Source organism: Enhydra lutris, unplaced genomic scaffold, assembly GCF_002288905.1.
Source record: "Enhydra lutris kenyoni isolate GAN:26980312 unplaced genomic scaffold, ASM228890v2 scaffoldscaffold69, whole genome shotgun sequence".
Lineage (NCBI taxonomy): Eukaryota > Metazoa > Chordata > Mammalia > Carnivora > Mustelidae > Enhydra > Enhydra lutris.
In genome coordinates, this window is record NW_019154153.1 from 3,662,415 (window position 1) to 3,678,932 (window position 16,518).

The following is a 16,518-nucleotide window of genomic DNA, read 5'->3' on the forward strand; positions in this document are numbered from 1 at the left end:
CTGAGGAGCAGTGTGCAAGGTGCACCTTCCCTACCCCCCTGGACAGCCCGCCCTGCTGGGGGCGGGGCTGGGGTCCCCGTGGCCAATCAGGAGGGGCCTCCTAGGCCAAATCGCCCCACCCTCGGGGGCTTTCCTTTGAAAACCCCCCAGAGGGCAGCTGGTGGTGGAAGCCTCTGGGTCTAACCCAGGGAGAGGCCACTCTTGATTTCTCAGCAGCGTGTTACCTCTTCCCTAGGTCCTCCCCAGGTGGCAGGTGAGCCCTGAGAGCAGCATCATGGGGCCCACATCCAAGTGACCCCCAGCCCAGCACAGTCGGGAGTTAGGGATTGTGCATGATTGACCCAGGCCACAAGGCTGGTCGGAGGAGGTGAACCGGTGCGGACCGGCAGTGAGGGGACCAGGAGCTAGAGCCCGGGAGGCAAGGGCAGGGCGGGGACGGGGATGGAGACAGAGAGACGCAGAGGATACAGAGTCTGGTGAGAAAGACAGGGAGGACAAAGACAGAGAGACAGAGAAGGCAAGAGAGACAGAAAAATAAGGGCAAGGAGATGAACAGGGAAGCAAGAAAGACCCACAAAACAGGGGAGAGACAGAGACAGAAGAGACAGAGACGGCGAGAGACAGGGAAAAAGACAGACAAAGAGAGGAAGGAGAGGAGAGAGAGAGGTGGAAAGTAACAGGGCATGGAGGTGGAGAACACCACAGACTGGACAGGGAGGCCTGGGTGTGTGTGGGGGGGGTGGGCTGCCCCACGCTGGCCAAACCCAGAGGACCCCAGGCTGGCCCCTGGTGCCCCGGCCAGGCGCCCAGCTGCTGCCCAGGACTTGCCCCATCAGTCTGTCCATCCCACTGCTGCGGGGCCTCTGAGGCCCTCTGCACTGTCTTTCCCAGAGCCTCTGTGCCTTCTGTCCCACCGCTCTGAGGGGGTGGGTGCCTCAGGCCTCTGAGGGGGTGGGAGGCCCCAGGCACCATGGCAGGGGGCGAGGGCAGCTGAAGGAGATAGTGGAGCAGCTGGGAGAAAGTGGGATCTGCTCGGCCAAGCACGATGGCCTAGTTTCCCGGCCTTCACTCAGGTGACCGGCAGCCCGCTCACTGGCTCGCTCGGGGCTGCGGCTGAGAGCTCCAGTAATGAGCCCAGAGCCCGAGACTCAGCCAGGTGGAAATGCCAGCCGCAGACTGGGAGTGCTGAGTAAATCGGCCACAGGCCACCCGGGAGGCGGGGGAAGGGGATGGGTAATGGGGGGGGCGGGGGGGGGGGGTGAGGGAGGACTTTGTGAGAGATCGCCTGGGCCGTGGGGTGGGGAGTCTACACCCCAGGTCCTCCAGGGCCCCTTGTAAGAATTGTGAGATGGCTTGGTAAAACGCAGACCCCTGAGGCCCATCCCAGATCTACCGGCTAGAATATGCGGAGGTGAGACCTGGCAATCAGCATTTTTCACAAGCTCTCCAGGCGATTCTTAAAAACCTGAAAATCAATGGCTGAACTGAGGGCCAGGGAAGGAGCGGGTCCAGCCCTTGTGGAGGCTTTTAGGAAAAGGCGAATCCAGAAACTCATGGGCCACCAGGCAGCAGCTCCCGGGAGCACACAGGTCCCCCGTCAGGCTGTCAGGGGCTGCTTTGCAGGGTGGTGGTGAGGGGACAATGGGAGGAGGAAGACACAGATGCAGAGCCCCTACGCACACACGCACGCACGCACACGCATGTGCGCACTTATTTCGCGCCTTCCTCCCGGGAGGATTGCCACCATGGGGCATCAGTGTTCGATGGGCTGATGGTGTCCTGGGGCTCTCAGATCCCGAGGGGAAAAAAATCTCAGTGTGTTCTGCCAAACCCCAGATGGCAGGGAAGAAGCTGTTCTGAATGGTGGTAGGGCATTACCATCCCCGAGAAGACAAATGCCTTCCTCTCTGGAGACTTGGGGTCCAAGCCAGGTAAGCGCTCAGGACGGCCCTCACTCTCTGAGAAAGACCCAGAAGCAGAGAGGGCCACAGTCAGCAGCGGCGTTCCTGGCTGGCGTTGGAATACAGAGCGGGCAATGACGGGCTGCTTCTCTCCCTCACCCCAGGGGACCACCGGGGGTCTTCCTGGTGGGGACTGTGCCGCCTGGGGCAGCTAGCTAGTCCAGGCTGTGTTCTCTCCTGACAAGCCTGCCCCAGTGGACCCTCACCTTAGAGCCTCGGCCATCCTGCAATCACCCAAACCTTTGTCCCTCCACTCAGCATGATGCTTTTTTCTCTCCCGAAGGGCCAGCTCAGCCTGCATGGCGACCTCCTCTGCCTCTCCTCTTCTCTCCCTCTTTCCCATGGTCTCTCTTATTTTGCTGGGTCTACTGTAAAATCACCCCTTCCCTATCCTTCTTTGCCACTCTGGAATCCCTGTGAGGTGCAGACTGACAGTTTTCCAAACCCATCCTGCTGCGTCCACCCAGGACAGCCCATGACTGTCTCTCCTCTTAGAGGATCTTTAAGGTCAAAACCATCACACATTTCTGCGTGGTCCTGTCTGGCGTATAATCTCCCCATTTTGCAGAAGGCAAAACTGAGACCACAAAGGGGCTTGCCCCATGCTTCCTGCTCCTGTGAGGCCTCTTCCCCCAGCAGGACCTCTCCACTCTAAGGGGGCGGGGGTCCAAGACCAGTGGGGGACATGGCCTCTTCACTCACATTTACTAAAGACTGTTCTTAGCTCAGAGCTCTGGCCTGAGGGCTGGTGGTGCTAATTTTTAAGTGGAGTCCAGATGAGGTGGACTCAGAGGCAGGAGGAGAGATTGAGACTGCCAGTTGAGACACATTCAGTCTGAGATGGTCTTGCCGGTAGTACCAACTTAGTGTCTACTAAATCATCCCCCTTAGTACCCCGAGTCTTCTCTTTCCTATTTCACAAATTAGGACCCTGCCTTGACTCTTCTTTGCCTCTCGTCGCTACCACTTCTCTCTACTCTTCTTCGGAGCCAAAATTCTGGAAGGTGTCCCTACCCATGCTGTCTGTACTTCCTCAATCCCATTCACTTTTCAACCCACTCCAGCCAAGCATCTACCCCAGCATTCCATTAAAACTTCTCTTGTCAAGGCCATGCTGGCTGCCTCGTTGCCATGTCCAATGGCACCAGCTTCTCATCCTACCAGCCTCTTGGTGGCATGGACATTGTTCATTGTTCCCTTCTTGAAACACTCCTCTCTCCCGCTCTCCTCACACCACCCTCCCCTTGGTTGACTCTTTCATCTCTGAGGGTGCCCCTCCTCCACCCAGAGCCTCCCTCCCTTGGCCTCCAACTTAGGGCCGGCCACCAGTCTCCCTTCTCCCTCTTAACACCTCTGTCGAGGTGGCCTCATCCATCACTGTGGCTCTGAATGTCCCCTGCCACCACTTGTACGTGTGTATCTGTTATGATGAATTCCCCCTTTCCATGTTATTATTCGTCACTAACTAGTTAATTTTCTTTTTGGTTGATTTGTATTTTTAATAAGAGACAACGTTGCTGAATCCAGGGGGGCCAAGTAAACAACCAACTGTGCATTTGATCGAAGCCAACCAACTTCTGAGTTCTCACTGTTGACCTCATTGGGGTGCTCTGGTCTGAATGGCAGTCAGAGCTGGTCCGGGCACACTCACAAGCCCACAGGCTGCGCTGGCATGTCTTGCAGGGAAGTCAGCCTGCACACACGTCATGTTTCAGTGGCTATTTAATATTTCAGCTTGTTCTCGGTAAATATTTGATAATACCTGGTTTGAGGGATTCTTCAGATCAAATGTTCCCGACCCCAGCATCTCCCTTCCCAAACTGAAAATATGCACATGTTTATTTGGTATAATTTCACAAATTACCCTAGAGAGCTTGAAGCACAAACAAATTCATATGCTAAGAGGGAGGGTTCTGAAATCTCAGCCGCTATGGAGGCTGTTCCTTGGATCAGCTACCCACCCCCACCCCGCACCTGCCTGGCCACGCCTCCCGGCCCCGCCTACTTCTCCCTTCCGTGGCCACTGCTTGAGCTCAGAGTCTCAACATTTCTCCCCAGGACTGTGCCTGCGATGGCCTCCTAACCAGCCTCCCTGCCTCCAAGTCATGTTCCAGAACAATCCTTCAAGGACACCCATTTGGTCCTGTCACTCACTCCTCTGCTTCTATTTTTTTCCCAAGCCTTCCCACATCCGTAGTCTGAAGCCCCAGTTTCGGGGCCAAGCAAACCCCAACTTCTGCCCAGCTTCTCCTGCCCCTTCCATATATTGGCTTCCCCTCCTGCAGTCTGGGTCTGAAGCCTGACACTTTTGTACACTCTGTCCTTCTTCCTGCTGCCCAGCCCCAACCTCAACGTCCCTGGTGAGCTGTCCATCTCTCCAGGAGTCCTCCTGGACCGCCCTGGCCTCCCGGACAGTCCTCTGTCTACCGCCGCCGTTGTCCCTTGTGCCGTAACATTTATCTGCCTGTCTTCGCACCCGGCTCCGCGCCCCTTCCAGCGGGAGCCTCTCACTCTCTGCGTGCCTGGCGTGCATATGAATTCAATAACCGTTTCTGGGATGAATGAATGCGTGAGTGAGAGACCAGCTGGGAGAATGAATGGGACCTGGAGCGTGTGCTCAGCTAGGGAGGGAGCCCAGTGGCCTGAGCCTCTGGGAGCTCTGCCCAGTGGCTCAGGATTGCTGGGCCTGCTTTGCCAAGATCATCTGGAGCTGCCCCCTAGACGGGGTAGAGCTGCCTAGGAAACGGCCCTGTGGATGCCAGACCGCAGGCAGTCAGTCAGGCAGTGTGGCGGGCACAGGCTTCCCACTGCCTTCAGCCGCAGCGCGAGCAAGTGAGTGACGAGAAGCCGGGCAAACTGGTGCCCATTAAGCCGCTTCCAGCAGAGCCTGCCTGCACCTGCCCAGGGTGGGGCCTCCGATCAGCGAGTGAGTGGATCATGAGAGTTGGAGCTTCTGCTCGGGCCTCCCTCCCTCTCTTTCCTGTGCAAGCCCCTCCCAGGGGCTGTGGGGAGCAGAAGCACAGATGTTCCCTGCATCTGTATAAACAGGTACAGCCTTGCAGAAAATGGTTTGTTAATACTGATCTGTGCATCAAAGCGGTTTGTGTTGCAAGGAGATGAAGCATCGTATACGACTGTGAGCAAAATGAATTTCGTCATCTCAACTTTTTTTTTTTTTTCTTTTACGATAGCAAGACTGTGTCTGGCAGACAAAGGAACTGACTGGGAGCTGAAAATAGGTAATGATAGCAGCAGGGATTTTTAATTGGCCAGAAGAGACAGCAGAGATCTGGAAGGTGAGGTTCGGGCTGAGCTCAGAAGAGGTGCGAGAGCGCAGCGCCCGCAGACAGCAGGGGGGGCCCTGGTGCTCGAGGCGGGGACTGAGTCTGGGCTCCAGGATTAGGATGGAAGATGAAACCGCCCACTGCCACGGGATGTAGGAACCTTGGTTTTATTTCTGCAGTTCTTGGCTCATACAATTCAATTAAAAATATCCCCATCCGCCAGAGAGTTATTTTTGTGAGGCAGAACTCATAACATGCCCAACAAAGGTCAAGGCTTTTTGGAAAAGTGTGATGTGGCTCAGAAAATAGAACAGAGGGAAGCTGATGCAGGAGGACCTGCCAGCATCCCTGGTGACGACATGGGGACAAAGAGAGTCTCATCTGGGAGGTCCTCAAAAGGGATGGCTGCCGGTCACACGTTGGGGACTCAGGAACCAAAAGAACGAAGTTGAAACAACCCGAATGAACTCAAAGCCAGTGTGGATGCTTGAGGGGGGGACTCTCCCTTCGCTAAGCCGGCCAGCATCCCCACTTGCCAGGGATTCTCCGACTTGAGTGTGCCTCCGAACCACCTGGCTGGCTGGTGAACCCACCGTTGCTGCCCTCGGAGTTCTGACTCCATGGGTCTGGGGTGGAGTCTGAGAATTGATATCTCTAACAGTTTTCCAGGTGATGCTGCTGCTGCTGCTGTTCCGGGGACCCCACTTTGAGAACCACTGCTCCAGGGTATTAAGAATGGGCAGCACGGGAAGTCAGGCCTTTGGTGTCAGACACCCTCGAGGCTGAATCTTGCTTCCATCATTAAGCCTCTCGGTTCAGGTCACCTAGACTCTCCATGCCTCATTTTTTTCCACCTATAGAATGGAGCTGACTCCTAGGACCTCTAGTGGACGGGTGGTTCTGAGTTTTAAAAGAGACCGTGTATGTAAAGCTACATAACAAAGCTTCAGAGATGAAGGTTTTCATTATGTACCTGGAGACCCAGCCTGAATTGACATACCAAGTGAGTAAGTGAATTTGAAGTCCCTTCTAGCATAGGGATTGAGACCCTTTCCACCATCAGCAGTTAACTCTGCCTGAAATTTCACCTCTAGATGTTCATTCACTAACTCTTAAAAATATCCACCTATCGGGGAGAGAGGAAACTTGATCCAGCTCAGACCCGAGATGTACGGATCCGTTTCTCAGTTTTGCTTTCTTCTCGGATGAGCAGAGCCAACAAACGTGGGTCAAGGGATGTAGGAGTACCTGATTTTGTTCAATTTGCCACTGGCCAGGGGACTAGTCATTTCTTCTCTCTGGGCCTCTCTTCCTGCTTGGGTGAAATGAGAGGGCTGGACAAGCAGGCCGTGTAAGGGGCCTTCCTGCACCGCATTTCACAACTGAGGTCATCTGGACCACACTTGCCTTGAGATGAGGCAGAGAGGAAGGATGGTGTCGGGCTATGGGCTCAGGTTGTAGACCCATTCTGCCTGCCTTCAGATCTCAGCCATTGGTTAGCTCTGTGACTGTGGGCAAATTACCTACCCTCTCTGTTCCTTGGTTCCTTCATTTGGCACAGATTAATAGCACTCACCTAACAGAGCTGCTGAGAGATGGGATGAGATTTTGCACGTATGGGTCTTAGCCCAGTGCCAGCTGGCACACAGTGAATGCGTGATATATGTGAGCTGTCACTGTTACATCTCACAGCCTACTCACTCACAGCTGACCCTCCTACAAGCCCCAGGGTAGTGTAATCCTAGGAAGCCCCTTCCCTAGAATCCTACTCCCTAGAAATCCCACTTAAAAGAGTGGCCAGGTGAAGGCACACCTGAATATCACACAGGGACTGAGAGAACATTCCAGAGCTAGGGCCCAAAATATCATGAAGGGACTGGATGGTAGATCTTTGTGTGAAAGTCCAACTTATACGCTAATGTGACCAAGCCAAAGGGAATCTCAACATTGGACTTGTTCACCCCACACTTAAAGTCCAGAGATCTCTACACACAGGAGTAAATGGGTCTAAAATGTTCATTACTCGTTATTGTTAAGGAAAATCTCTTGTCTGTCTGTGTACGTGTGTAATGGTGGGGTGGGGGGTCGGGGAAAGGGCACTGGAGAGGCGAGGGGTCAAGGCCATAAACCTAAAGGCTTCTCTTTTAGAAGAGACCCCCTTCCACAGAGCTGGAACAAATAATCCTAAAATTTATGGAACCAGAAAGGATTCCAAATAGCCAAAAGAATATTGAAAAAGAAAACCAAAGCTGGGGGCATCACAATGCTGGACTTCAAGCTCTATTACAAAGCTGTATCATCAAGACAGTATGGTACTGGCACAAAAACAGACACATACATCGATGAAACAGAATAGAGAGCCCAGAAATGGACCCTCATATCTATGGTCAACTAATATTTGAGAAAGTGGAAAAGGATATCCAATGGAAAAAAGTCTCTTCGATACATGGTGTTGGGAAATTGGACATGCAGAAGAATGAAACTGGACCATTTCCTTTCACCACACACAAAAATAGACTAAAAATGGATGAAAGACCCAAACGTGAGTCAAGAATCCACCAAAATCCTAGAGAAGAACACAAGCAGCAACCGCTTTGACTTCAGCCACAGCAACTTCTTGATAGACATATCTCCAAAGGCAAGGGAAACAAAAGCAAAAATGAACTATTGGGACTTCATCAAGGTAAAAAGCTTTTGCACAGCAAAGGAAACAGTCAACAAAACCAAAAGATAACTGAAAGAATGGGAGAAGATATTCGTAAATGTCTTAACAGATAAAGGGCTAGCATCCAAAATCTATAAAGAACTTAGCAAAGTCAACACCCAAAGAAAAATAATCCAATCAAGAAATGGGCAGAGGACATGAACAGACATTTCTCCAAAGAAGACATACAAATGACCAACAGACACATGAAAAAATGCTCAACATCATGTGACATCAGGGAAATAGAAATCAAAACCACAATGAGATGTCACCTCACACCGGTCAGAATGGTTCATGTTAACAAGTCAGGAAATGACAGATGTTGGCGAGATAGTGGAGAAAGGGGAACCCTCCTACACTGTTGGCGGGAATGCAAGCTGGTGCAGCTGCTCTGGAAAACAGTGTGGAGGTTCCTCTAAAAGTTAAAAATAGAGCTACCCTACGACCCAGCAATTGTACTACTACCCAAAGATACAAATGTAGTGACCCAAAGAGGCACCTGCACCCCAATGTTTATAGCAGCAATGTCCACAACAGCCAAAGTGTGTAAAGAGCCCAGATGTCCACCGACAGATGAACAGATAAAGATGTGGTATAAATAAATAAACACACACACACACACACACACACACACACAATGGATGAATATAACTCATCCATCAAAAAAATGAAATCTCGTCATTTGCAATGACGTGGATGGAACTAGAGGGTATTATGCTAAGTGAAATAAGTCAATCAGAGAAAGACAATTATATGATTTCATTCATATGTGGAATCTAAGAAACAAAACAGATCACTGAGGAAGGGAAGAAAAAATAAAACGAGGAGATCAGAAGGGAGAAAAACCATAAGAGACTCTTAATCTCAGGAAACAAACGGAGGGCTGCTGGAGGGGTGGTGGGTGGAGGGATGGGGTAACTGGGCGATGGGCATTAAGGAGGGCACGTGATGTAGAGAGCACTGGGTGTCACATGTGACTGATGAGTCACTGAGCTCTAGCTCCAAAACGAATAATACACCATATGCTAATTAACTTAATTTAAATAAAATACAATTAAATTAAAAGAAAAAAGAAGAGACCCTGTCCTTCCATCCTGCTGGGTGATGGCAGTGTCAAGTTTTTAAAGCAGTGGAAATAAACACAGAGTCTATCCCGGCCTGCCCCGGGCCTCTTTCCACCCTCCTGCAGACCTATAAGGGTCAGCCTGGGCCCCAGCCTGCTCTCTCCTTCCTGGTGGAATTCCCCAGAAACAAAGTAACCATTCTGAGGTTACCCATGGCAGAGTGGGCAGGACATTCTCAAATAATTTCTTCCTAACCACTAAAGGCTAGCACCTCCCAGCCTGTTGAGTTGGACAGGCAATCTGTCTTCATTTCTGAATGTCCCCTCAGAAGAACAAATCTGTTACACTCTGGCCAACACATTTCCAAGGAAATGAAATAATGCGATCTGACTAAAATGTCAAATTCTAATATTGAACAAGAAACGGAGTAGACGCAGCGAGAGAAGGAACATCCAGGAAACCCTTCTGGCAATTCAGCCCAAAAGCTGCCCTCCGTGCACTTCCACGGAAATGACAGATACCCACACCCGCCCTGCGTCTGTGATTCCCCTCAGAAAAGATCACCCAGCCCAGAAAAGAGCCTGCTCACAGCCAGCATGGAACGCTCCCCTCCTCCACTGGCCTTCAAACTGCTGAGGCGAACATTTCAGAAGGGAAATAGAGCAGAGCCAGATTTCCCAGCCATGTGAAAACTGAGAGGGAGAAGCTTCCAGTGCCCCAGGATCCTAACCCCAGCTGATGTCTGGCTCCTCAGGCCAGGCCGCCAGGGCCCCTCTCACCTCAGCACCAGAGAAGATTTCCTCAGAGTGCAGGATGGTCCCCAAATGAGCTCCCCTCCCTCCCCAGCAAGCTCCAGCAAGTTCTTGCTGTCTGGGGAGTGGACCTGATCTCCAACCAGACCTGAGGCGTCTGAGGGATCCCCCCACCGGGCCGGGGCCAGGCTGGGGAGGCGTCTACCGTCCTGTGCTTTCAAGTGAGAAAGATAATAATGGAAATAGCTAATATTTGTAAAGAACTGACTAAGCCTCAGTCACTGAAGTAAGCACTTTACATGCGTTTTAAAAAACTGTAATTTGCATGACGTGGGTCCTATTGTCCCCATTTGACAAGCGAGGCAACAGGCCCTTTTCTCCTTTATAAAAACCAAACCCTTCCCAGGTAAACAGTGGAATGGACATGGCCTCTGGAGCTCAGGATGCCTCCTACTATTATTCAATACACCCTGATTAAATACATTTCTTCTTGGAACGGATCTGCTATGGAATCAGGGATGAAGAGATCAGCTTCCTAGAGCAGCAAGGGCCAGATTCCGGAGGCGACGTCACGGAATCCATGGCGCTCAGACGTAGGCCAGCAGCTGAGGTGGATTCTGCTTGGCCCCTTCTATCTTCCTTTTCTCCACAGGCCCGTGGGCGGTAGGGGTCAGGGTCCCGCCCCATCCCCTCCCGTCCCACCCTCTCCCCTTCCTGTCCAGCTACATCTCAGAGAGTGCTGTGGCCGGGGCTGTCTCAGTCTCCAAGGGGATGGGTGATTTATGTCCTTTTATTCAGCAAGCAGCTTTGTACAGAACGGACGAGACATGCTGAATGTCACCAGGTGGGGGCAGGGACACTGTGCAGAATCCCAATGAAGCCTTTTCGGCCTGGGCAAAATGGCACTGGTGACTTTGTTATTGTGTGTGTTCTCTGGTGGGCGTAAGGAAGAGGCAGCAGATGCCCAGAGGTGGCGGGAGAGCTGGCTTGAGTGGCAGGGAACCCCCCTGAACCCCAGCATCTGGCTCCCCTGTGAGTGCCTGCCCCCTTCCTGCCTCCCATCTCCCACTGACACCCTACAGGAGACAAGCCAGGCAGGCGGCAACTCGGACTTGGGTGAAGAGGGTCCCTTTGGTGCTGTTTCTGTGCAGAGGCTGGGTGTGCCGGCGAATAAAGCACAAGGGTCCAAGCACCCACTGGGGCGGAGGGGGCTCAGCTCTGCACTCCACTCTCCTGACACCCCTAGGCCTGCGGGAGGTTCCCTGTCTCCCTTTCCATCCTCCTCTGCTCATCTCTCCCACTGACACCAGGGTCTGTGAGTTCCCCTGAGGCCACGGCCACGCCTGCTCCTCCCTGCCCCCATCCTGTACTCGCAGGAATGCCCAGCGCAGCCTCATTCCCAGCCCGGAGCAGGCACTGCTGTTTGTGGCAGGAACCGTGAGCTCCTGGCTCTGGAGCCCACGGACTGCTCTGGGATGCCCCGGGATGCCCCGGTGGTCTGACAAAGCATGGCCTTGACCTTTAGGGTGAACGATTCTGCAACCATCCCAGTGTGCGATGATGACACCGAGGAATACGTAAGATCTCAGAGTCACAGGAGTTGAAGGGACCTTGGAGATGGCACAGCCCAACCCTCTCCCTCGCTTTCCAGGTAAGGAAACCGAGGCCCAGAGGAGACCTCCCAGCACGAGAGGAGCAGAGCCAGGGTTCAGAGCGGGCCAGGTCAGGAACAGCTCTCTCTTGCCACCACACTGCTCCCTCATCCCTAGCCTGCTCCCCACCTCAGCTGCCAGCCTGGTCCCAGGCTCCCAGCGGCGCCCCTCCCCACCGGGGCTGCCTGTCTCCAGCCCACACACTCGGTCTCCCAGGGAGGATGGCAATTAGTTAGCATTGTGCTGCCGGGCGCCCGCACCACCGGGGCTGCCGGAAAACTGCGTGTTCCCAGTGCGCCAGGTCACCGTGGACCTAGCAGGTCAGAATTTCAGGGCCAGGCCACATGGCGACTGGAGATGGCAGAGGAGACTGGGGAGGTCAGGGCTGGGAGTGAAGCAGGAAGCCCCCACCCCCAGCAGAGCAACAAAGCAGGGCCCCCCAGGGGCGCGGGGAGCCAGGAGAATGAAGTGTTGAGAATGAAGTGTTGAGGAGAGCACACGCCCACTCACCCTCCCACGGAAACAGGGCGGTGGCGGGGGCGGGGGTGTGTGGAACAGGGACAAAAGCAAATGAAAAGGCCAGAGAGATGAGCTAGATGGAGGGAAAGCCTATGCGGAAGGAGACAGAGAAAACTTGATCTTTCTCCTCTTTCTATCATTTCCTCAGGGCATCCCTTCAGGGCACCCTACCCAGCAGGGCTGATGCTGAGGAGAAAGTGGGGTGGCGAGGGAGAGGGAGAAGAAAGGAAGAGGAAGGAAGCACACTTATCCATTCATTTTCCTCTGCAAGACCCTCAGAGCATCTTAAGCACTAGTGGGGGAGGGTCTGATTGTTCAAATAGGGGGGGACTGAGTTCCGTCAACTAAGGGGCGAAATCCTGGGATTTCAAGGTCCCTCAGATGTGTCCAAGCCCCTGCTCTTCGGACTGTACTCAGTTAGACTGAGTGGATTCAGGAACGTGACAGGGATTCCAGAGGACAACGGGACGACCCCTCATAATCCAGCCCCCTCCAGTCCACGGGCAGGGAACCATAGGCCCCCAGGGTAGGGACTTGTCCAAAGACACAGCACCAAGACTACTGCGTAAACAGAAGCCAGGTCTCCAAGCTCCTGCTCCAGGCACAGTGACCGTCTTGCCAGTCAGGCTGCTCCCAAACCCTCAGGCAGGAGCCCCCTGTCCCTCCTACAGCAGCCCCTTGCTGCTCCAAGAGCAAGACGAAAGGGAGAGATTGTTTCAGAACCCCCGAGAAACACATCGGCTGACTTCCCAGGGAGAAAGCAGGAGAGAGGTGGGGCGGCTTCCAACAGCACGGTGACCTTCGAGAAGGGGGTCTGGAGCAGCCTTCATAGGGCCTCACCCTCTCTCTCTGCCAGGGGCAAGGTGGCTTCGAGGCCCCAAGGATGCCACCCCAGACGCGGCGGCTCTCACCTGCCCACGCCTCCGCGTGAACAGAGCCAAGAGCACTAGCGAAGCCAAGCCCCCATCCTGCCCACATCTGTTGATCTTGGTGGTAAATGTATGTTTATGGAATCACTGCATTTTCTTGCTCTAAAACCCTTCCATCTAACTCCCTTTTCCTGACTTGTGTTTGCCTCCACCAATATGAAACTGAGCCCACACGGGGAGCAAGCCAGCCAGTGGGGGCTCAGGGGCTGGGCAGACAGCAGCAAGGTGGTGGGCTGAGGGTCTGTTCACCAGGCAGAGATAGCCCCCGTGTAGACCCAGGCCTCCTCTCTGGCCCTAGAGGGTAGCAGGGAGGGAGGCCTTTTCGTCTCCTTCGACCATTTCTATACCCCTGGTGCTTTCAGTGGGACCCAGCCCAGAGCCCGCTCAGTAAATTCCCCCCAGGAGGGGGAAACAGAGGCTGGTCAAGATACAGCGACGGTCCCAGACTCCAGGGGTCCTGTTCCCTCCCCTGTGTCCTGTGGGACCCTGGGCCACGCGTGGCAAGAGGGGCACTCACTCCAGCACATCGCGGTTGAACTGCTTCTTGCTGTTGCCTAGGAACTCCCCGATCATCTGCCGGCTGAGGCCCTTGCGCTGGAGCAGGAAGTGGGCCACTCCGATGGGGGTGTCGGGGATGAAGCCTCGGGAGATCAGGAACTGGATGCCTTTGTCTGGGTTTCTGGGGGTGGGATTGGAGGTGGGAAGAAGTAGAGAGTGAGCCAAGGCTATCCACGACTTCTTTCCTCCCTTTCTTCCAGCCCAGGGAAGCCACAGAAGTGCTTCCCAGAAGTTTCTGGGAAGAATTCCACCGAAAAGCCAGGATTCCTTCCGCTGCAGACGGGCTCCCTATCCCAGGGGCTTCGCCTAGGAACCTCGTCTTCCTGAACACCCCCACCCCCCACCCCAATACACACACAAGGAGTGAAGACAGCACAGGGAGAGAAGGAGTTAGAGAGGTCTGGCCAGATGAAGAGAATTCCAGAGCAAGTGGAGAGGTTTCTTTTTGTCTTCCCTGAAAGGCCCGGAGGCTTGCCACGAAGGCCCTTCCTCCCTGTCTGTGTTCTGTCCTCTGTACGCAGTACTCGCCCCAGAAGCAGGGCTCTGGGGAGCAGAGGGGAGCTCTCCTACCGCACTGGCCACAGGGGACACAAGAATCCTGCCCTCCATCATTCACTTTCTCAGGCTCGAGTCTCTACGTGTGGATGTGGGTGCTGTGTTTTTAGGCAAATGTGCTCACAGTATGGCCTGCAAATCCATGCTGTTCCCTGAAATGTATCTGACTGGTTCAGGAAAAGCTAAGTACAGAAACAGAGGGCAAGCGTTTAGAACATTTTATAGCACTCTGACATTTTTGGGATAACCAAGCATGTGATTGTTTTTCTAGCAACTCATTTTTATTGCATTTCACAAAAGTATCAGCCACCACTTAGTGGGTAAAAACCCAGACTGGTCCTTTACTACAGAGAGTTTGAGAACCACTGTCTTGAGGGATCCCAGGGTCTGCATGAGTGTGAGCGCACAACTCGCCTTACTTGTGTGAGCCTGCTTCTTTTCCGTAAAATGGCATAATAAGGCCATCTCTAGATATTGTTAGGAAGTTTGCAGATGTTTTATATAAGGTGAGCCGGGAATAGTAGCTGTTCCTCCCTGGAATAGAAGTTTCTGGAGACCAGGGGATGTGTCCTACTCATCTCCATGGTCAACGGTGCCCGAGGTTCAATAAGTAACAGTTGAGTGAATAAGTGAACGGACACGTGGCTGGGAGAGATGTTCAATTTCCTGGCTCAGGGCTCTGAAGGAAGGGGTGAATGGAGGGTGGAGATGGGATTTCCACGGGAGGGCTGCATGTATACTGCTGGCCCCCGCTCTCTACATTCTAGTTGCAAGGTCAGTTCTGGCTGGGGCTCTGGCTGGGGACTTTGAACCAAAACCCTTGTTCATTTTTCTGCTTTCCTTCTCCTGTTCTCTTCTGTGCCACCTCTGCGACCTTGTCGCCCCCTTTTATCCCCGTCCTTCTCCTGCCTTTTACCTAGATTCCTTATGCTAGGTCTCTTCTTTCTCACCCATCCAGGCCCTCCCTTGCCTTTCCTCGTTTTCCTCCTTGCTCTCTTCTTGACATCATCCCCCTGAGACGATGCTGTTTCCCTGGCTCCGGGTCTGCCTGAAGGATTTCGGCTCAATCCTCATACGACCTGGACTATTACTTAATACTGCATTTTCTTTTCAATTCCCTCGCTTTCCAAGCCCTAGTAAGCAGGAATAGTACTGAAAGCATGGGCTTGATGTGTTGTTTTGTCCCTAATCCTGAACATAAATTTGTTAACCATTAAAAAGAAAACATGCATCCCTACCCAGCACCTCGAGGAGCAGGTACGGCACAAATGTCACCAGGCAGGGTGCTGGGATGATGCGGGAAATCAACCCGTACCCTGTTCACCTGTCATTGTAGCCCCTGCCCCTTACCCACAGACCAAGAGCTTCCCGGGTCGCCCCAGAGCTCCCCAGTCGGTGCTCACTCACATGTTGAAAAGGTTGAGGCCGATGCGGTAGAGCCGTTTGCGCAGGGTGTCGGTGGAGAGCGTGGGCGACTTGCAGCTGGCGGGGTTCTCGCAGTGGTAGCGTGGCAGGCTCAGGATCATGGCCTGCAGGGCCTCCTTGGAGGCTGAGGCCGACGCTTCCGAGCCCGACTTGGCCGACTTGGTGGACGTGCTGCTGCTGCTCAGGGGCTCCGAGTTGTCGCCGGCCTCGGCCTCAGTCCCTTTCCCCACCTCCCCGGTCCCCTCCTCCGCTGCCTCTGCCTCCGCTGCCACTGCGGCCCCCTCCGCCACCGCCTCCACTGCAGTCCCAGGCGGGTGGGTGCTCGGGGTCCCGCTGGCTCCGGCCTCTGAGCCCGTGTTTTCGGCGGGCGCGTCCCCCTGAGCCGCGGTTGTGGCCGCCGAGGCCTCCTGCCCCGGGGTCTCTCCGTGCTCGGCTTTGCCCGCCGCGGGCTCCGCCGGGGTCTGGGCGGTCTGCGTGCCCAGACAGTTGGCCACCGACAGAGCCGTGGCGGAGGAGACAGAGATGTTCTGGTTGGCGATCTGCACGGTGACGTCCCGGAAAGCCATCATGAGGGTGCTGCCGTGGCCCTGGGGCAGGCCGGCGGCCTCGGCGGTCTCTTCCCCAGGCGCGGGCGCGGGGCGGGCACTGCCGAGCTCCCGCATCTCGGCCTCTGGGCCTGGCGGCCCCGCGCCCGCGTGCAGGGCCTGGTGGAGCTGGTAGGCGCCGCTCTCCTGCAGGGAGCACATGGTCTTGAGGCTCCAGGTGCTGAGCGCGTCGTCGATGGACTTGGCCAGGGACTGCACCTGCTCGGTGAAGGAGTCCTCCAGCTCGGTGAGCGTGCCCGCGAAGGTGGGCGGCAGGGAGGGCGAGCGCACCAGCGGCAGCCCCATGAGGCCGTAGCCCTCCATGAGCGCCTTCTCGGCCGCCAGGCTCTCAGCCGTGGGCGCGCGGACTTTGCGCAGGGAGATCCGTCGCGGCAGGCGGCTCTCCAGGAGCGAGTTGCGGATCTTCTCGAAGTTCTTGCTGAGCTGGTACTGGCGGAAGGCGGTTTGGATGGTGCAAGCGGCGCGCCGGGACACGAGGTGGCCCCCGTACTTGTGTTCTAGCATTTCAAT

General features: G+C 54.6%; 1 protein-coding gene across 2 annotated transcripts in view; it reads right to left on the reverse strand.

The window, feature by feature from the left end:
* The window catches only part of LOC111159829 (IQ motif and Sec7 domain 3), a 102,959-nt gene that overhangs the window by 21,614 nt on the left and 64,827 nt on the right, over nt 1-16,518 (reverse strand). The window contains exons 4-5 of one of the 2 annotated variants that reach the window (XM_022522467.1): nt 15,386-16,518; nt 13,383-13,544 (exon numbers count right to left, since the gene is read on the reverse strand). In XM_022522467.1, coding sequence (XP_022378175.1) covers nt 13,383-13,544; nt 15,386-16,518 — 1,295 coding nt within the window. The remainder of the gene's footprint in view (nt 1-13,382; nt 13,545-15,385) is intronic. The other variant, XM_022522468.1, reaches the window with a different exon arrangement.